We start from the raw sequence: 22,582 nt of genomic DNA on the forward strand, positions 1-22,582 counted from the left end.
GGTGAGCAAATGTATTGAAATTCACGTGGAGAATGTGAATCAAGCAAGTTTTAATAATTACAGTCACATTTCATCCTGTCTGGTCGTCATCAATGAATGTATTTAATAAATAAGTGGTCTGAAAGAGGATGATACTTGTCTTAGCTGTATCTGCCATGCACAGAATGCACAAGTGAGTGTTAGGGGATTCTTGATGCTCAGAGTTCTTGAATTTCTGATGAGTTAAAGCAAGAATGTGGGAGGAAGAAGATGTTTCTGAGATAATGACCTTTTGTTCAATGACTATCACTTTTATGGAAGATACTGGGGAAGGAGAAAGTCTCTTCTACTCTCAGAGTATTTGGGTGAAACTTCAGCAGGAGAGGAAGTCCCCTTCATTACAAGAACTACCACTTGTGAAGACTTTGCTGTTCCAGAAAATGCCCTTTCACAGAAATCTTTCTTGCCTTACTGATACAAGAAGTATCTGTCCCACCTCTGCTAGTAGTATAACCAAAGACTAATTGGAAACTGAATTCTTAAAAATGCCTCTCAGATAAAAAGGTGGAGGACAGTCTGTTGCTAGCAGGTATTATAGCTCTGCAAAAGGCACAGTGCTTGAATTCCATGTACTCCTTTGCATTAGTTACATTAGAATAACTCTCAAGAATAATAACAGTTAAAGAAGGCAGGACCCAGACTAAAAAGTCATAACTATTCATGACAAGAAAAAAATATTTATGATAAGGGTGGTGGAGACTGTCTAAATAGAGAAATCTAGCTGTGTTTGAAGAGGACAGTAAGAAACAGAATTGGAATCCACAAAAAATGTGATGGCTATGCTCTTTTTGTAAAGGAAATAGATGGCAGCAGTATTGTGTGTAAAAGTCTCTATCTCCAGCAGGCAAGGAAGATTACTACAGGGAAAAGTATAAAGCCCTCCAGACAGTGAAGCCTGGAAGAAGAGAAGGTCCATTTTACATAAGTTAGCATAAAATATTGAGAGTGATTTTTAAGTCTTTAAAGTATCAGTTATAATGTTTGTCCAATACAGAATTCTCCTCACTCATCAGGCTTCTGAACCATTTATATCCATAAAGAGATACACAATCTTGAATCTCATCTTGTGTACTAGAAAGGGTTTGAATTGCAAAGACAACTGAAGATGATAGATGTAAGAGAATCAGAAAGTCTGAGACTGGAGAAACTTTTGTAATACCTTTTAATACCATGCTTCCAAAATAAGTTTCATCATTATTTACATATGCCAGACTTCTACTTCATGATATTTTTAACTTATGACTCCAAGCAGTTTGTTTTTAAAAATGAAATTTTAAGAAAAAACATGTGTAATTTAAACATTCTTAATAGTACTTTCTACTTAAATCAAAATTCATGTATAGATTCTGACAGTCACTTTTTCCCAGGTTTAGTCATTAAAGAAAAAAAAAATCCTAACATTAATGAAACACTAGTTATTTCCTTTAGCTACACATTAGAAATTCTCTCTCAAGCCATCTATTTCTGTTATCATCTCATGTTTTTAAGGAGGCAGCATAGATCTTTACAAGTCTTGACCTTTACTAATCATTGACTGATTCTTTTTATTTTTCCCTTCTCCAGTCTTTGCTTAGAGCAAAATAAATATTCTTTAGATCAACGTTTTAAGTAGACAGAACTAAGTAGCACAGATGTATGAGGAAGGATGAAAACTATTGAAAAAAAACTGTCTTTTTATTATCTTTCCCCTGTTTAAACACAAAATTTAACAATTTTTAAAAAATATTTTTTCTTATCTATTAGAAAACACTCAACTGGTAAAACCCAACTTTTCCTTGTCTTTTAAAACACATTTATGGCTTAGTACCATAAGAACAATGATGCAAGATGTGGGTTTTCATATCTGCACAAGAAAATGTTGGGTTTTTAATTTACTGTTATTCCATTCAGCTTGTAAAATCTACAGCTACAGTAATCTGGTCCCATTGATGCCTATAATACACATAGGCTATACATCAATGCTATAAACAAATATTTTCTCTTTAAAAAAGCTAGTTTTAAAGGTAGACTGCTGGCTTTAAAACATTTGATCCTTCTATGTACTTAATAAAAATATTTTATGTTTAGAATTTACTAGAAAATAAAACTAATGATACAGATCATGTTTGCTTTTCATTCTTTAGGCTTTCTAGTGCCACATTTTTTCTAGTTTAGACTGTAAAAAACTTATAAAAATATAACTACTTTTGCTCAGATTTTAATACTTTTGTATTTTAAACTAGTTTCATGTATTTCTGTGATTCAAAATATAAATTGCAGAAACAGCTGGTAATAATTTTTAGATTATTGTCTGTGTTGGGTTTCCTAATTAATTTTCAAATAACCCCAGAGTTTTAATTCAAATATAATATCTTGTCATGTTTTCACAAGCAAGGGTTATTTATCTACACATATTTGTCTATATGACAGATAATGCATTTAGGGGTAGGTAAATTACTGATCATAAATAAATAAACTAATCATTACTAACTGTGAAGAAGCTGTTACATATTAAATAGACAAACATGATATTAGATGATTTAGTAAGGATTCTGTATTGTTCTTTAAATCATAAATGTGGTACCACAGTTCAAGGAATTGCAAAACATCTATGCCACAGCAAGTGATAACATGTACTGTGAGCCTTTTAGAAAGCAAAGAAAACCACACAGCCTTAAACTTCAGCAATGATTTACCTTCTATTTACCATGCACTCAGTACATGTCTCAGGAAATGATGCTGGGGTCAAGTACTGAGACTCAGCTCATCTACAAGTCAGTCACACTTGAGACCCAAATTAAGTGGCTTTGAAGTAACCAGCAATTATACATGCACCAGCTTCCCTCTTTAGACATCTCAAACTTCTGAAGTTCTTATTTTCATCCGTGGGTTGCTTGTAAATTGCTACTGGCAGTTCAACGCCTTGTATCTCCTCATCCATTAGGTTAATTTGGAACGAATTATACTGAATTTAGGACACAAAACCTCATGAATTACATTTCATGCCTTGGGATATTATGACAGCTCAGAGGAGTTAGTCCACACCCACACTTGTTAACAGATTGCCACAAAGCAACACGGGAGATAGGGGCAGGGGCACTGCAGGGTGGTGGGCGATGGATCAGGCAGCGGCTCCATCTTGCCATAATAAAGATAACACTTCTAAATGACAAGCAGAGTTCAGTGGAGGGGATGCTCACACTCAGGGACTCAGTACAGTCTTCTCTTTTGGTCTACCTCAGGCTAGAAATCTATTTTCCAATTACATGAGGATGGAGTTGAGGAAAAGGATGTGTGCAAAGACTCACTGAATGCGGTGAGGGTGGGGCTTTGGTAGTTTGGAAGGAGCAGTGAGGACACAGCAGCTCAATTTTCCTACAGAAAAGTCAAGTTTCCAGTGTAAGGGAAAAAGGGAAGAATTTCAAAACCAAAGTGATTTAAAAATTATTAATTTAGAACCATTTTCACTGATAATTGCCTGTAACATAAAGTGAGACAAATGTAAAAATGAGATATCCCTCAATCCTAACTCTAAACATACAATACTTAATCAACGTTTTACTTTGAGTCAACAACCTTGCTGTGAAGGTTGTATTAAAATCAGTGCATTTTTTCATAACAAAACAATGCAGAAACAATTTTTTTTTCATGCCACTAAGAGGAACAACTGAAAAATGCCTGCTGACATGGCAGCATTAGAAGACTGAAAATGTACCAAAGAAAATATTGTCTTCCAAAATTAAAATTGTCTTTCAATTTTGCTGAGCTGTGGAAGTATGACCATCAAAAACTATTTGCTATGTTGTTCTCAGTATCACTAACATATCATGAGCACTTCTGCTGAAAAACAAGAACCATCATCCAATGTGCTTGTTACTCATATTGAGGAGTACAAAGGAGATAGAGCAAGAACAATGGATAAACAAACTTAACATCTAATTAAAGAGTTGATATGAGTAATACTCTTTTTCCTTTTATCACAGTTAGATGTCTGCTTTGCTCTCAAGCTCCTTTAACTGGATACCAGATAGACAATTAAGTAGCAGTGTGATTCAATATAGTTTTAAATAATAACAAAATAATGATGTCCTTGTCATGGTCATGTTAAATCATTAACACAATGATTTAAATTAAATCTCAATTAATGGAGCTACTTTTCAATGAATTTAGCAGTTGAAAATGCAAACACATTAGAAGACCTGGGCTATAAATTTCTATGATATACCACACATCTTCCATTTCCTCCTATAAAATTCTTCTTGTTAAATGGCTCAATATAAAATGTTTCTGAAAGCTATATTTTAATATATTTTTGGAACCTGGCATTCATTCACCTGTTGTGTAGAGGTGTCATGAAAGAAGACATTCACACACTCCAAGTTCAGGTATGTCATCCCAGATGTCTGAAAAAGTAGTCTAAAATCCTATACAGGGAATGGAACAAGTTGTCAGTTTGCCAAAGTCCAGCAAAGCCACCTTGATGGGAAGGTGCATGTAGCTGCAAAGCAGTTCCACTCTGCTGTGATTTTATGTCATACAGGTGCCTCTTGCTCTATATTGACATTTTTTTGTGAATTTCCTGTGACCTAGTGTGGATTATGAAACTGATGTTTCATAATCAGTTTGGGCCAAAACACTTTCTCCCATCTTTTCTAACTGGCTATAATTCCCACTCTTGACATGCAGGAGGGTTTGCTGCACTCATGTCACCATCAGCATACAAAGTCATCCAGTTTAAATTGGTTCTCTTTCCTTTAAATCGCTTTTCAGCCCTGTAAGTAAGAGTGCAGAAGCTGGATGAAACAAGAAGAGTGTGACAGGAGGCAGGTGTCAGAGCAGCACAGATTTACACCTCTTTAAAGCAATCCTGAAACATCACACCATTAATGGCTAGCATAGCTGCCAGGTGAAACTGTGTCCTCTCAAGAGGCTCTACTGACTAATTCAGGAGCCTGTTTGAGCCAAAGGTCACAACTGAAAAAAGTGAACACCACAATATATAAATAGCAGGAACACAATGGTATTGACAGCAACAGAGGTTAGGTATCTTAGTATGTTTTGTGCATCTTACCCTAAAAGAGGGTTTATGTTGGGGTTTTTTGCTAATTTTCTCTAACATGGTGACTGTGTCAGAATCATTTTAAACAGATAACAAGACCATTGGGTTTGCATGTCCAGAAACTGCAGGAAACAGTAGCAAAATTTTCTTCCTCCCCAGGCCTCTTTCTGCTGTACAAGTAGGAGTCTGTATGGTCACTTCCCTGTTGAGCTGCTGGCTCAGTCTGCCCTGGAAACCACACTCCATTTTCTACCTCCAGTTTCCTCCTTACCTCAGGGACAGACTGATACAAGGAACTCCCCAAATAAAACAACTCTGAAAAAAGATGTGATTATTCGTAAAAATAAAACACAGGAAGTGAATTGCAATGAGTATCAACACTCTCAGTAAAGTCTTTCAAATACACTGAGTTCTGCCTTGTACATATCCCTCCAGTAACTACTACGATAACATTTTAGTCCTCATTTTAATTTTTGATTTAAATTAGGTTGAACCATTATTGTTGGTAACATATTTGCAAGTGTCTTCACTGTAGTAAGTAAATTACTCTGAATATTCTAAAAAATCTCAAAAGATCATTCATTCTGTGGCAGTAGTTCCGAAATATTTTGTTTTGGATTTTGCCCTTCTAAAGGTAACTTCTGTTTGCTTATTTTTACAAAGAAGAATAATCTCACTGATTTGAGTATGGCATAATGGAAAGTATTTGAGTTTATAAGCTTTTTTGAGTGCCTGACCTTTCCAAAGCATTGGGTGCCTGTAAATGGCATGTTGGACACTGCAGCTAAGATAAAATATCAGCTGAGATTAATTGCCACTTGAAAGAGGCAAAAAATAATAAAATAAAATTGGTTGCTGTATTTTTAAGTTATCTTGCTTTATATGAGTATTGAATATCTTTATTAAGAGTTGAAAAGGTCTTGCAAATAGAAATCCTCTATTTTTTTTACTTAATGGGATGAATTCTGTTTAATAGAAACTTATGGGAGATTAAAACCACACACAAGAAACCCATAAAGATTCTCCACTGTAAACCTATAGGTATATTTGTATCAATCTCTAACCATATTATATAATCAGCACCAATAAGCTAGTCCTCCTCTGACTTTTAATGAGGAGAAATGTACCATGCATGCCCTTAGATATCTCATGAAAATCTGACCGTGAATGAATGATTAAAAATTACAAGCATTTATTACTTCAAATTAATTGCTTTGAAAGCTGTGAAAGAAACAAAACTTATAACCCTAAAGCCTCACATCTCCAATCTATTCATTACATTAGTGTACAGAGAAGTAATTTAGCAATGCTTGTTATAATTTTTTCCAAATAAGCCTAATGTGCTTAACTGAAGTATGTGCTTCATTTATTTCTTTAGTGAACATGAATAGTCACTTGATAAGTTTTATTTCATGGTAAGTATAACATTTGTCTAATATTTCTTTTCCAATATTTTCAGTTGTTGTAAACTAGCTGTTGGAATGACACCAGCATACTGGTATTATTATTACAATTAAGCAGATGGAATGACTGATTCATTAGAAGGTGACATTTGCTGCAGAGCTCCAGGTAAATGCTCAAGGCCTCACAAACAGCTACATCCTATAAGTTTAAATTTTGGGTTTACTGAACTGAATGCCTTCTCTCCTATAACTTCTTAGCTCCATGGTTCCCAAGAGTTACCTCTGAGCAGTGAGACAAGCGTTTAACACCTGGGGTTCTTTGCATTTGGTCTTTTATTAGTGCATATTTTCAGACTGGCATGAAAACAAAGTGCTCAATAAACCTCTTGTTTCAGGTGATATTTTACTTTCTTGTGTGGCAAAGAACAAAAGTACCAAGTAGTCCAGTGCCAGAATTTTTCCTTAGGCAAAAGAATAAAAAATTAAAAGAGGACAGATTGTGGAAAGTACTGTTCTGTTATCTTTTGTTTATAATTCTTTAGAGATTCTCAGACAGATACAGGACTCCAGTTATGCTTGGCATGTGAACATTAAACTCAGTGCCAGCCTTTTTTTGTGAATATGAAATTCAGACTAATAACCATGTGTATCCTAATATTTCCAAGCCTATCCCAAAACAAAGGAGTGCACTGACCTATAGCTCATCACACATTACTAAAAAAATGCTATATAAAGCTTTATAATACATGCCATATGTTAATAGTTGGAATTATTTTCATTTTTTAATATCATTTATGCTATGTTACACCAAGTTTAATTTCTATGAGTATATTTTTTTTAAATTTTCAAGTTCCCCAGATATTAAATATGTTAAATTACACAGGTAACAAATTGGATATTTATGACAAATATATGATGACTATATCTTGAGATGATATATCCTCTGTATTCATCCATAATGTCCTATGAAACCAGACAAGAATAGCACTTCAGAATGCACAGTCTGGAGTCTCAGTGTTACACATCTGTTAACAAATATGAAAAAAGATCCTGTTCAGCTGATTGCTCCAATTATTCACACTACTATGTTCTATAAGAGTTTATCAAAAGCCTTTAAACCCTCCAGGCCCTCAGTGTTCCTTCAAATAACTTTCTATTTTCTAGTGACCTGAAAAATTCTCAAATCCCTGATAATTTTTCCCATTAAGAATGCGTGAAGATTTAGATGGATTTTTCAGAATGAAACCTGTGTGCAGCACTCAACAGAAATCCACAATATGTCTAAGACAAAAGCAGTGTTCAATGCAGCCTCATGTAAAACTACTCTTTTAAACTCCTTGAGCACATGCTGACTTTACCAAAAGGCTGGAAAGTATTTATTCTAGAAATAGTTATTTCTGGAAAACAGACTAATTTCTGTAAAAACTACAAATTCCTGACTAAAAGCTGTTCTACTGTTTGTCATTTCACCAACACATTTTTGAGATCAGCTTTATATATAATTAAGTCTGCTGCTCACAAGAGAGCTGTATCCCTATAGCAAGATATTCTGGAGGAGTTATTAATTTAAATACAGTTATTAATGAAGATATACAATATTAAATTTTGAGTTTGACATTTGCTGTTTAACATTTTAATGTTTGTGCACAGCACTAGTGTATGATGATTTGGGGTTTTTTTTAATGCAAATAAACACTTTTTTGTTTTTCAGCAACATGTATGATGAAGTCCCAACACATAATTCAGAACCACAAAGTATATTTTGAAGCAAAAAATCTGTCAAAAAGTTATTGCAGAACAATATAAGTCCTGATGTTTCAAATGTATAAAATTAAAGTCTTTTCAGGACTGTAATTTCACATGAAATAATGTGGGCCTTAATTCCATTCCTTGCTATGTGAACTTAATACGATCTTGGTTACAATAATTTACATCCTGCTGTCTGCCACAGAGCATTCCTACAAAGGTTTTGCTGTATCTGAGTATATTTTACCTCTCTAGAAAGGAACATATAATTTTTGATTGTTTAAGTCTTTAATAGGAACCCAGTCTTCAGGATTATCCAACTAATATGGAAATTCTTCTCAAGTTTCATAGTCTTTCCTATTATCAAAATAAACTGGTTATATTGCACAGTTAATCTGAAATGTAATATTCTCATATATCTAATCTTTACATAAAAATCAAATGTACATAGTTGCAGAGACACAGAATAGACACTTTTGATCTAATTGAACCCTGTTTAGGTGTTTAACACAGCTAACTGTGGTATATAGTGCTCTACAAAAAACATTTCTCAATGGATTATAACCCACCATGATTAAAAAAGTTTTACTCTTCCACTATTAAATCAGACAAGTGTGTCTCAGAGAAAGCATTGATAAAGTGAGATAATGAGATAAAATTGGAACAAATGCATTTTGTTCAACAAATTTTGTCCATAAGTATGTATATTTATAAGGGAGATTAAGTATACAAGTATATATATATATATATATATATATATATATATATATATATTCTCAGACACATACAACTGCATAAAGAGAGAAAAAGAAGGCTTTAAAATGCATATGCTACTTTTGATATCTTAACCATAACCTTTTAGGATTTTATTAAATTGGGAAAAAGAGTGGAAGTGTAATCAGTTGACATGTTGTCACTGAGCTGTAACTGCAAACTTGTCTTTAGTGCAATTGAATGTTTCTAACTCAATTATTGTCTCTTCAGTAAACTTTATTAGGCACTTCATGGACAGCCTCAACTACAGAATAGTTGGATTAATGTAACCTGAATAAAAGTTTAAAGAAGGGAGTGAAGGGTGCCTTGTAAACACTTTTTTTTTTTTTTTAAGTCAGACTTTAGAGATTAAAACCTCCCTTTACACCATCTTCACTAGATTTTTTATTTTACCCAAGTCAAGACCCTTTTTGAGAGAATATTTTAATGTTATACTTCTGCCTTTGGAATTTGAAAGATGAGTTGAAAATGTCAAGAAAAAAATTAAATTTATTTTTCCTCTTTAAAGTAGAACATGTAAAAGAGTCTATGCAATTTTGGTCAGAATGTATCTGGTTTGACTGAAAAAATGTACATACATGCTAAAGTAGATATTTTGATATTCTGAACTCCCTAATAGTACTGCTTCAGAGAAATAAGGAGAACTTTTCAAAAATAATTTCTTCCCTTCCAACAAAATGATCTTGTTTGGGCACATTTATAAAAAAAAAAAAACAGATGATAATACTTATATTTAATTAAGCACTTTAAATGTGTTTAAACTGACTAAAACCCCTTCAGTGCTGTTATTATTGCTGCTTCTGACACTTCAGAGGCTCTCCACTTTTCCATGTGTCCCCCCCATAAAGGTGCTCAGAGCCTACAACAACAATGCAGATCTGGCTATTGCCATTGACAAAAAGACAGCAAAATTAACAGCAATATGCAAACTTCTGCCCTAATCAGATAAATATCTCCCTCTGTTATGTTTTCCTGAATTTCTATTTTCTATAGTTTCTATTTTCATTTATATCTTGGTAGGAAAAATGGTCAGACACTTTTAGTTTTGTTTCTTTCTTTGTTTTTGTTTGTTTGCTTGAGGTTTTGTTGTGGTTTGGCTTCTTGGTTTTTTCCATATGCTAACAGCATATATATTCTTTATTCATTTACACTAGATTTCAAATATTTCACTTTCTATGAACTAGTCTGCAGTTAAGTCATTAACTATGTGAGTTTTTCAACAAAGTTTTTTCCTAATGTTTCATTAGGTGAGAATAGCCCAGGAATCGATAAAATATTAAACCAAAACATTTCAGAACAATGAGGTTATAAACTTCTCAATGAAAAAAATTTAAACATTAGTTTGTTCAAATAAAAATTTTAGCAATAAATAGCTCAGAAAAAAGACTTTTTTATTTTTCATATTTTTTTCAAAACACTCCAAGCTGTATTTTGAAATTATAATCCAAACCCTTATATAAACAGAAAAAAAAATTAGTTGGTATTGAAGAAGTAAATTTTTAATTTTCAGTTTTAATTTTTCTCATGTGAAGCTGTTGCCCATATTATGTTAATCTAATTATAGAATATATCAAAGAGCAAGTATACAATTGAAACACATAATCAAAAAAAAGGTTCCATTTTTGTTTAAAGACAGTTGATATAATCAAATAAACTTGAAAATCTTCATATAATGAAAAAATATGTTCATATTGCAGAGTGAATAGACCAGTTACATGCAATCTGTAGGAATAAAACTTAAAATTCTCAATATTTTTTCCATTCAATTTTCTTCCTGAAAGGAGTCACTGATTACTGGTTATTGCATAGCACTTTAGTTAATTTATTTATACATCTTCTCATTAATCTAGTTAAGGATGGCTTTCATAGTTAACAAGGTCAAGTTTGGTGGAAGATTTTTATGATAACAGTGCTATAAATGAACCAACATTCATCTGTCTCTGATGGGGAGATTCTTTCTTCTACTGTGGAAATTATATACTAAAAGTAGTTCAATAAATTTTTTTCTTAAATCTGTGCAGAGAAGGGTGAGAAAGAAGAAATCCCCAATTCACTATGTAATAGTTAATTTAATTTTATCAAAATAATGCCCTATATAAAAACAGAACAGGTATTGATTGTGCATTTGGTCACAAGTAATGTTTTGGGTTGGATACAATTCAGGAAAATTCACTTTATTCAGATGACAGAGAAAGTGTCTGGGTTCTTTATAAGTAAAAAATATTTTTATCATATAGTGGTGGCAATACTTTATTCCTTGTAATTTTTGTTTGTTAATTTTTTTGGGTTTTTTGGGGGGTTTGAATGGGATTTTTTGGTCTGTTTCTTGCTTTTTTAATTTTTTTGTTCTGTTTGTTTGTTTTTGTTTCATTTTTTGTTTGTTTTTTATCTTCTCTAACATTAAGCCTAAAACAATTCAACAATAGCTTTCTTTTTCTGGGTGAATTTTGGCATGTCAAATTACAGCCCTGTGCAAAATCAGGAGACACATTGAAAAAGTGGGGAAGACAGAGGCCAATTAGCTTGTGAGGTGTTTAAAATGGTTATTTCATGTTCTGTAATTTTTTAATCCAGATCCATCACTTTCTGATGTGGAATCACATTTGTCTTCTTTAGTAACGTGACATGAACCAACTGGTTCAACTGAAATCAAACTTTTTTGAGTCAGGGTAATAATTCTTTGTTTCCTTGGTGGGGCACATATTGGACAGTGTTGGTGTGAAACACACTCCAACCTGAAAGGTGAAACTGAAAAGACTCAGAATTTACCAATAAAAAAATCCCAGAATGCAATTTTTAAAATAAATTTACACATAATGGATATGATATATTTCTATCATAAACATCTACACGACTCTATAATTAAAAATATAGTTACCCAAAGTTTTAGGATTTCTGATACATAAGGAACAATGTTAATTTATTCCTTCCTGAACAGGTCTGTGTTTGTGTTTTCAGGTTTGTGTTTTCATTATAACAAAGGAGTCTTTTCCCTCCTTGGTCTGTGCTGCACAGAGCAGCTCAGAGCTGAGAACACTCTTCCTCCTCTTACATCTCCAACCTTTGCAGGGCATAATCTTTTGAAGAGTGTATTTACCATAGTATTTTACCTGGAGATGTTGTTTCCAGAGAAGTACTTTGTATTGGGGTCACATATCTGCCTAAAAGCCCTCTTCACAGGAGAAAAGCTTAAATGTAATTAGCATTTCTTATCCTTGCAACAGGATTAAGTAATTGATTGCAAATTTGGTAGTGAAGTAACAAACAAAAAACATAAAATCCAAAACTAATTTTTCTTTCCTCATCTAGATTTTTGTGCTCCATTCCTTAGCTTTCCATGTTATTTTTTATGAAAAGCCTTTGAAAAATTAACTTCTTCAATTTTTATCCTGTGCCTCTATCTTGTGAAATTCTGATTATTATTCAGTCCAATAAAAATATTTCTGAGGAGATATCAAAATACATAATCTTATATATTTTTATACTCTATAATTTTTGCATCTCTAAAGTTGCTGGTTGCAGTGCCTCCATGTTTAACAGAGTCCCAAATACCAGCTGAATAGCATGACACCTTTTTCTCAAATAATTGTGGATGACTTGAGCGTGATGGGAGCCTGTGGGTTCCTAGTATTGAGGTGTGCAGATTCTCCAAACCCAGTGTCTCACCTTTTGCCTTAGCAAGTCTGACTTATGCCATACCAGTCACCTCTTAGAGAAACTCCTTCCTGCAGTCACATCCTGGTCTGGTGTTGTTTTATGGAAGTCAAGTAAGATAATAACACAATAGGTTGTGGTCCCATGATATTAGTTTTAATTGCTGTGTATAGAGGAAGCCTCTGTGTCTCATATCTGTGTCACCCAGCAGTGCTGGAGCCAAATGAATAAGATACTTATTCTTAGATATGTCTTGGGAGTTAGCTACACCTCGATTTAAATGCACTGGTCCTCACAAGTGTGCCCAGCACAGGGGCCTGCCAGCAGGGGAGGATTTAGAGGTGAACCATCACTATTGAATTTTCAGTACATCGTGTGCACCTGGAGCTACACACATCCCTGTAAGGCAGGTGTGACCTCCCAGAACATTCCCTGACACATGTAACCCCTTTCATTTCCAGCTCCTGCTGGAGGACTGCAAGGTGAGGACAGAAATGTGGGAGGAGAGCAGGGATTGCTCCAGCTTCCCAGCAACTGGTGACCTGCTAAAGAAATCCTGGACTGCCCTAAAATCCTTGTTCCTTGCTCTGTCTTCTCTTTGGGAATGGGAATACAACCCATTCCACTTCTCCAGCATCCACCAACTCTTTTATTTTCCAAGAGAGGGATGAACATGCCATTGCAAATACATTCTGTAGGACTAACCTTTTCTGGCAGTGTCTAGACTGGTCACAAAATATGGTCACCCCAAGTCTCAACTGAGTAGGATTCTCCTGGCTTCAACAGCTACCTAAGTGAACTTTGGCATTGCTCCATCATTAAATGTTCCACATCTTTTGCATGGTATGAACTGACCACCAGGATAGAACCCTGGCTTTCCCCAGGGAAACATAGACCTTTTGAAGGTTATCCAGCAGGACCAAGGCACTAAATCTAAGAGCAGAAAAACAGTTTTCATGTTAGAGAACTATCAATTTTTTTCATTTGTTTCAGTTCTCACAGGTTTTTCATGGGCTTTTAAACAACAAATTAATATATTCTCGTAGCTTCTTGATATAAGGCTAAGTATTGTAACCACATTAATTTATGTTCAGACATTCCCATCTGTATCTGAATGTGACGTTTTTGGGTTAATTCTTTTATATTCACTAACAATTATTTTGTTTTCTGAAAAGCGTCTTTTTCAAACCCAGTCATTTTCAAATTATTTTATAAGAAATCAAAACTGAGATTAATTCTAAAATTCATAGACAAAAAGCCTCTATCTGTCCATTAACAATTACACACTTCTTGAAGTAGTCTCACCATAAAGCAACATCAAAGCCCAGAAAGGTTCTGCCTTTTGGTTTTGATTTTCTTTTTTTTTTTTATGAAAAATATCTCAGTAAGCAACATTAGTTAAAAAACAAATGTGCAGTCACTTTGTTCTCTGTTCCATATCTTGTGCTCAAACAACGTAAGATCATTTAGGTCTGACATACAGGACAGATTTTCTGAGTCAGTGTATCAGAAACAGTACCTTCAGAACAATAGAAAGTAGCTCTAGAAGGAAACATGTTACATGCCTTCTTTTCTATATAGTAAGTGCTAAAAAAACCTGTATATCATCATATCAGAAATTTACCTGGATATTCTGAACCAATCAAAGTCATTGTTTACTAATATCAAAGAAGAGTTATTCTCTGGCCACTATTAGCAATAACCTGGTAATCACCATAAAATGCCCTGCCAATGACTGTCAGAATTAATTTGCAAGCCTTCTGCTTTCTCTGATGTTGTGTTGCAGAATGTACTGAAGTTTACTTGCACTATTTTTTTCTATGAGATTTATATATATTTTTTTCTATGAGATTTGTTTCCACCAGATTGGTTTCCATTTTCTCCCTTATCCAACAAACCAGAAAATCTATCAATAGGTTACTGTTCTGACACCAAAGCATAATTCCAGTGTAACCTACTGTTTGTTTCTTACAAGTTGCCCTCATTGCCATTCCACAAAAGAGGTAAATTGCTATATCTGGTAACTCATGCACTCAGTTCACTTCATTACCTCTGCAGCAGTAGGACACTAAGGTGACCAATCATACCCACCACCTACTAGACTAGAAAAAGTGAAACAAAATGCTTTCATCATGCAAAAATTTCTCTTCATTCATCTATACATAAATATCCATGCATTCAGAATGATCAGATGCTGTTAGGATAACACTGTTTGCTGGATGATTTGCCCAGCTCAACCTTTGCAATTATAGAATATCTTTGAAATTCTGTAAGCAGTCAACAAAACACAATAGTCTTCCAAGCAAGATTTAAATCACAAAATCCCAATGAATCCCACAGTAAGTATGTATAAATATACAGAAAAGGGAAAGTTTAGGAAGAAAATTCAGATATTCTTGTAACAGTTGACTTTCAACAGTTGATTTCAACAACCTAGTATCAGTAACCAAAATCTTAGCATTCAGTATTAATTATTAAGACTTTTTTTTGTGAACAGCAATTTTGTAGATGATATATCATATATCTCTGCATGGAATCAACATATGTTTAATGTCTTTTCAATTAAATTATTAATGTCAACATGCCATCAGATTACCATCATACATCAACACATCAAATTCCTTCATACAACTTGAACAGAGGTTATGTTTTCTACTTACCTAACTGGGTCTCCTGAATTGTTAGCTTACTCTCCAAGGGGTGTAAAAGCTTTGGTGGTTTATCTGTTAGTGGTGCTAGAAAAGAAAGAAATTCACATATGTAGTGTTTTGATTATTATTGGGTAGACTGAGACTTGGTTTTATACCTATTATTTCTAGAAGGCTTTGGTTTTTCTTATGTTTCATTATGAACAATATTGAACAATAATGAATTATTATGAACAATAATGTTCATGCCTTCAATACTGGTAAATGTTTTTGCTTAGACAGTAAATATAGCTCCAAAATTAAAGGCCCTTGTATTAAAAACGTAATCTCTTTAAACTCCCACATAAAAAAACCCAAAACAACCAAGCAAGAAAACAAAAACAACAAAACCCCCCAAAACAACCAACCAACCAAAGAACCCTAAAAAATCAAAAACCCAAAAAAACCAGACCAATCTCTCCAAAACAAACAAATCCAAACAAAAATGTACCGACATTGCAATTTTCTCTTTTTGTAAATATTATCCAGAATTTCATAGCTTGATATGATATTTAATTACTTTTCTATAAGTTATTGTCATTAAAAGATATAACATAAACTAAATTACTGAAAAACAACTTTGAATATTTGATGAAAATTGTATTTGAAAAGATATTCCCAACACTGAAACCTTGCAAAGTGGAGTACAAGAAAAGGGCTAAGTTTTCAAAATCCAAGGACTGGATATAATGAAATAATGTCAAGATTCCTAATATGACAGATTCCCTTTTCCATTTCAGTCTACCCTGAAATAATATGGGTAGACTTATGCAATAATGGAATGGAAAGGGTTTTGTAGTGATCAAAAACCATCTGAAGGTTTCCAAAGTGTGTTCAAACCATGCATATATATAAAACATGCTATTCTACTAAATATTACATCTGTCTGCTTAATTCATAGAAGTGACATTGATTATTACTGCTTTTGTTGTTGTTAGCAAGTGTACTCTTTACTATGTCTGACAGATGAGTGCATGTCATATAAAAAAAAAAGAATGATTTTTTTTCCTTTAATACTGAGAGTAAATATTCATGGGAAATTTCCAACTTTTCTAGTCACCTGCAACATTTTGATATTCTGCTTTTCAGCATCAATTCATACTTCAGTTTTTTTACACAGATTATGGGCTGTCGCAGATTTAAAATACATTTGACATTTTGATATAGCTCTAGAATATTTGTTCCCTTCAACTTGTCAAAATCAATGCTCCTTTTCTTACTGACACACACACATACCCATATGTGTATGGGCTTCATCTACTAAACACACTCATCTCCTGTCAGGAGAAGTTTATTTGCATTCTCTTCACTCTGTTTCCTCTGGTCTTTTAGTAAATTATCAACATTCTTTAAATGGTACAGCATTAATTTCAACTTTGCAACAATTACAGAATGGAACCATTGTCAACTCATATTTCTGCTTTACAGGGATTATCCTTTATATGACAAAAGCATAAACTCACTCGGTATCACAGGTGTTAACCCATCAGACCTAGTAATGAATCAAAATTCAGTGGAATGGTAAAACAAGTGTATTTGGTCCACAAACCTTCTCTCAGTTCATTCTTGCAGCTCCTAGTCTCTATGGGAAACCATTCTGCACTACCGGCTTTGGAGAGAGCTGTAGTTGTGAAAGATTTTTGGCATCTTCTCTGGCTTGCTACTTTTCTGTAAACCAATGTTAATTTTTTTATCTTTTTAACTCTTTTTTTTTTTATTCTTTTTTTTTTTTTCATAAAGGCTAAAGTGGGTGGAAGGGAAAAGGATTCAAAATATATTTTCTTCTTAAACTGTAAAATTAGTCATTCCCATTTCTTAACTTCTCTGTAAAGGCTCATAATTCATCAGCACATTGCCATTTTTTAAACATCCATTATGAATTTAAATTTAATTTTGCAGTTCTGTCATTCTCAAGTCAATTACTATTCATCAGATAATGTCTTCTGAGTCACTGTTGTTCTAAATCTGTTTTGAAACTGTGAGGAAAGTTCCTTCATTGTAAGTAAAGATATAGTAACTTGTGGAGTTAATCTGAATGCAATGAATAAGTAGATTAGAAACCAGCATTTTTATCAGTTTTAAGCAAAGATCAACATTACTTTTATGATCCTGTATCTAAGACCTCTAAGAAGCTTTCTACTTTTAAATGAATAGGCCCAGGATGTGTGGAGATAAATCATCCTTCAAAAGAAGCATGAAGTTATTATAAAATTTATGCCCAGTTTAATTTATGAGATTTAATACATAATTTAACAAATAAAATTCTTCTGAAAATAATAAATTAGACACCTAACTGATGTATCAGAACCACAGAAGCATCTAGGCTGGAAAGATCATTTGGAAACGGAGTGATCCAACTTCCTGCTGGAAGCAGATCCAATAGAGCAGGTTGTCAGGACCTCATCCAGTCCCATTTTGAACATCTCTGTGGATGCAGATCTCGCACTGGGTGTTCCAGCTGCACACCAGCCAGTGGCCATGCACTGGGCTGAGTTCAGTACATCTGTCTTTCTGAGCAGCAAAGACCTGAAAATTTGTCAGTGTCCCAAGTGTGGCCTCACAGACACTACAGGACTGGGAAGGATCACCCTCCTGGGCATTCTGGCTAAATTCCTGCCAAGAGCTGTGCAGTTGGGTTTCACCAAATCATGTTCCACTTATTGTCCACCTGGGCTGACAGGACCACTCATGCAAAGGTTCCTTCTACTCAGTCAGTCCCAGGTTCTACTCTGCTGCATGGGACTATTCTGCTTCCAGATCAAGATGTTGCCTTTGCCTTTGTTAGAATCCATGATTTTCTCCAGCTTCTCAAGGATTCCTGAAGGAGCATCTCTGTTCTCTGCTTTGTCACGCATTTTGCTGAGAGTGCACTCTGTCCCATCCCCCAGGAGTACAAACCCCCCCCCAATCAATAATAAAAGATATGATAGTTAATCGTGTCATGTGCTTATTTTAAAGGGATAGTTACCAATGTTTGTAGCCAGAAAGAGTTAATATTTAGTACTACAACACAACATTAAAAGCTCTAAATTGGGGAAGTATCCCAGTATTGCATTCCCTTAGATGTCTACCAAGCTCACACTGTTGTATGTCTGTCCTATAAGCAATCACATTTCCCAGGGACAACTCCTTCACCTGTCCAGAAAAGTAAAAGTGTCCTTGGGTACTCCACATTCCAGAGCTTTAGACTGTAGGGAAATACGGTGAATATGAGTTATGTAGGCAAGGAAAAGAATTTTAATGACTATATGTGCTTAAAATATCAAATTTTCCACAGTGATCTGAAACTTTTCTTCAGTCAATCAGAGTCTTTATTGTCCGTTATTTGATCCATTTCTTAGCCTGAAAATGTATGTAAGTACCTTCTAGCATATTAATTCCACTGGACTGATGCACAGGTGGGAATTTCTCTAGCTGCCTCTACACCTCTCTAGTGTGCACTCTCCACAGACAGCAACACAGATGATGGGCAACACAGAGTTATTGCAATCCTCTTTTAGTTTGGAAACTCTGGAGTAGATCTATCAGCTTTTTCATATCCTTGAAATCATGGGGAATGATTTCTTAACTAGGCCATGTTTGAGGCTATTCAAAATCAATATTATTTTCAGGCAGGTATATTGAGCCACGGTTATCTACTAAATTGAACAGCAAAAGTATAATTTAATCCTTTCTTCCTAAATTTTTATTAAATAGCAAGAATCTAAAGAAATTTATGAAACTCACAACTACATCTGGTCTCTTAAATAAGTTAAATACCTTTTATTCTTTTTTTATAAATAGATGCAGGAAGGCAATAATTTTCATGTCCTAAAAAAAATCCACAATTTGAAAGTACTTCCTGTTCTGTATTGTATGCAAAGAACAAAAATCCTTTTGACTATGTCTAAAAATATAAAGAGAAGATCCTCTTCCCACCAGGTACTACTTAGCAACATGGCTGTCATACAGGAGGAGCAGAGTGCTCAGATTCCTATTCTTGCATGAGGGAATTCTCAAGTCTCTTGGCAAGAATCTTAGTTTCTGGATATTATTATCTATTGATGCATGGATTCACTTTTCCCTTCCTCATTCTTTTTTTTTTTCTTTTTCTTTTCTTCCCATTTTTTCCTTTTTTTTTCTTTTGTTTTTCACCACCCTCACCCCACCCTCACCCTCCACTTCAGAGTAATTATCCCAGATATATTCATTCAGAATATTATCCCAGACATAGTTAATCAGAATTGGTATATTCCTCTTTAAAAACAATGGGGACTGATAGGTCAGTGCCTTTTAATGGAAAGCTGTTTGATCATAAATCAAGTTTACAGCTCATCTTATGTTTGATTTCTGGACCATCACTGATGAATGGTTTGAAAAAAATATGTGTCAAATTTGAGGAAAACTAAAGTTGAAAAAAAAACAGAAAGGTGAAGTAACCAATTCTGAAGATTTATTAAAAATTAATATACAACTTTAGAGATACCAGTCAGCTGCAGACATATTGATCCTGCCCAGAGAAAAAGTGACTAAATTCACATTCCAAGTCTATCAGATTGGATGTACATTTAAAACATATTGAACAATTTGTCTTGTGGTAATGAAAGTGGAAGCCACCACAATCAGTCACCCCGCTGGAAACTGGCCAGAAGATAATATTTTCACATCAGCCACTGACTTCCATACTCCTCTTCCTACGCTGCTGCTTTAGATGAACATGGTCGAATGACACATCCATACACTTGCTCTGTGCAAAACACTGATATTTGGAGAGACCAGCCAACTTTTAGGAATGAAGAAACCTTAATTCAACCTGTATTTCAAAATAGCACTAATCTGGACATCAAAATGGAGCTGCCTCAAATCGCACGAGCTTTATAACAGAAAAATTCTAATTTCAAAGATCTAGGTTTATGTCTCTTTTATGAAGTGATCTCAGATTCTCCCTTGAAAATAAAAACAAAAGGTTTTAATTTCTTAGAGGACGACAGGGCTTTGTGGAATTGTCTGCACATCAGAAAGCCAGTTTATTGTCTGGACATTTCATCCCAGGCAAAAATTCACAGGAATAGTTGCCTTACTTGTCCAGTCTGAGTTATATATATTTTAGAACATTTCTGGTTCAAATGTTTTATTGAAGTAAAAATTACATTTTGAGGATGAAAATCCTTCTGATCTTTCTGAGATTTGAGATAATGCAATGAGATTAAACCTCTTATGTTTATGAACTTAGAGCATTTTTATAAAAAATGACTGACATGTCCCTGGAAGATATTGTAACTATAGCACAGGATTAAATAGGGGAAGAATTCATTGCTATGCAAAAGGAAAATATTCTTACACTGTGAAATCAAAGGACATCAGAGACATGGGGCTCTTTTCATGAAGCCTATGCTGTTGCTTTGAATTCAACCCACAGTTCAAAAAGACACCATCTCTCAGTTTGTGTTTAGAAACATAAAAGAATTTCACATTTCCATGTACTTTCTTGCTAATTTTCTGAGCTTGTGTTTCTTTTTCTCCAACATTTGTTGTGCCAATATTGTCATAGGCAGGTAATTATGAAGACAAGGTACTTCTGTCAGGGGAGGGATATCTGAGGAGAATACAGAGGAGGTCTGACTGACTATAAAGGTGAACAAGTTGCCCATGGAATCCATGGATGCCCCACCCCTGGAAGTGTTCGAGTCCAGGCTGGATGGGGTCCTGAGCAACCTGGTCTAGTGAAAGGTGACCCTGTGCATGGCAGAAGGACTGAAACAGATAATGTCTGAAGTCTCTTCCAACCCAAATCATTCCATAATTCTCTGGCAGTGCCTGGAGCTGCTGCCTGCTTGACACACTCAGAGTTGTCCTGGGCCTGGCTGCACTCACCCTTCCATTTATTCTGCATTTACTCAAGCATTGTCAAGCATGATTAGCTTATGCCAATGTCAGTGGAGAAGGTTTGAGCTAGTGTAAAACAATGGATTTGGGTTTAGATTGCTATGTTAAAATGTCTGCTTCATGAGAGGGCTCTGAAAATAAAGCACTGTCATTGAAGAGTCCTCAGTTATGAAAAACTGATATCGATGGCCATATTCAGGAATCATAAGTAATAATACTAGAAGGAAAAACTAAAGCACTCTAGTTGATAATCACAGCACCTTAAAAACTCTGATGTAACTTTTGGCATATATTTGGTATATTTGATATATACTTTTGGTTTCTTTGTTTTAATAGAAATGTCTGTAAAAGAAAATGCAGTAGCAGTAGTCTACAGTAGATTGCAATAAAATTAATTATGTCCAGCCTGAAGCTGCAGTCTTGAAACATTAATCTACTCAGTCACTGTCCAGATGAATATTGATACTGAGAACTCAGATTCCTCAGAGTAAATCTGAGCTGAGAATAAAAAAGTAATGCAATGAAAGGATGCTGGGCTCTTTCCTGATTTCTCCTTATATAGGTATAGTCTTATGCATTCAGATCTATCAATGCCCCTTAAAAACTAAATATATGGCAAGGTCTTTCATAAGAAGGGAGTTCTTTATACCTGTTTGAGACTTCTAACAACCTCAAACCTCGGCTCTCAGTTGCATTCAGATTAGTTTTCATTCACAAGGACATCATTTAAAGTCACATATGCCATGAATTGCACAGCAGGCCTGTGAGAGTATTCTGCCTCGCTGTGTGAATGCTGAATCAAGCAGTTCAAACTGAGGGCAGATACATATAAGGATACTGAAGATATGTGTGTAAAGCCATAGGCATATGACAGTAAATGAGCTGTCTAATGTGACTTAGTTTCCACTATGACTGACTGAAGATCAGCTTTTATCTTCTGAAATGTTCCCATAAATCTTGCATTGCAAGACAAAATTGTCTCTTCTTTCAGTTTATGTCTTTCTCATTGTCTTCTCCTTACCACATATTAAAACCTCCCCCCAAAAAACAACAAAACAACAATTCCTCACTGCTTTGGGCATATAAATGAAAATGGTTTTTATTTCTCACACCTAATCATTTCTTCTGATGTTTTTCCCAAACTGGCTATAATCTTTAATTTTTTCAATCAGAATTTTCTTCAAAAAGAAAACCTTTATAGTGCTTTGAACAGAATGACAGCCCTTCCTAAAAGTAAGTGCAGAAACAGCTAAACCTATATACAATAAAGGGATTGCAAAAGTTTTCATGATGCATATTGAGAAGAGACATTAATAAAATGAAATCTAAAAGTTGTGAAGAATATTTCCAGAAGCCTTTTAAAATGTTTTAAGCCC

The 22,582-nt window shown here is 34.4% G+C and overlaps 1 protein-coding gene across 1 annotated transcript in view; it reads right to left on the reverse strand.

Moving 5' to 3' along the window:
* The window catches only part of IL1RAPL1 (interleukin 1 receptor accessory protein like 1), a 660,827-nt gene that overhangs the window by 142,878 nt on the left and 495,367 nt on the right, over positions 1-22,582 (reverse strand). The window contains exon 6 of the mRNA XM_023918520.2: positions 15,315-15,389. Within this exon, the coding sequence (XP_023774288.1) occupies positions 15,315-15,389 (75 nt within the window). The remainder of the gene's footprint in view (positions 1-15,314; positions 15,390-22,582) is intronic.

The sequence above is a fragment of the Cyanistes caeruleus genome, chromosome 3 (genome assembly GCF_971803275.1).
Source record: "Cyanistes caeruleus chromosome 3, bCyaCae1.hap1.1, whole genome shotgun sequence".
NCBI lineage: Eukaryota > Metazoa > Chordata > Aves > Passeriformes > Paridae > Cyanistes > Cyanistes caeruleus.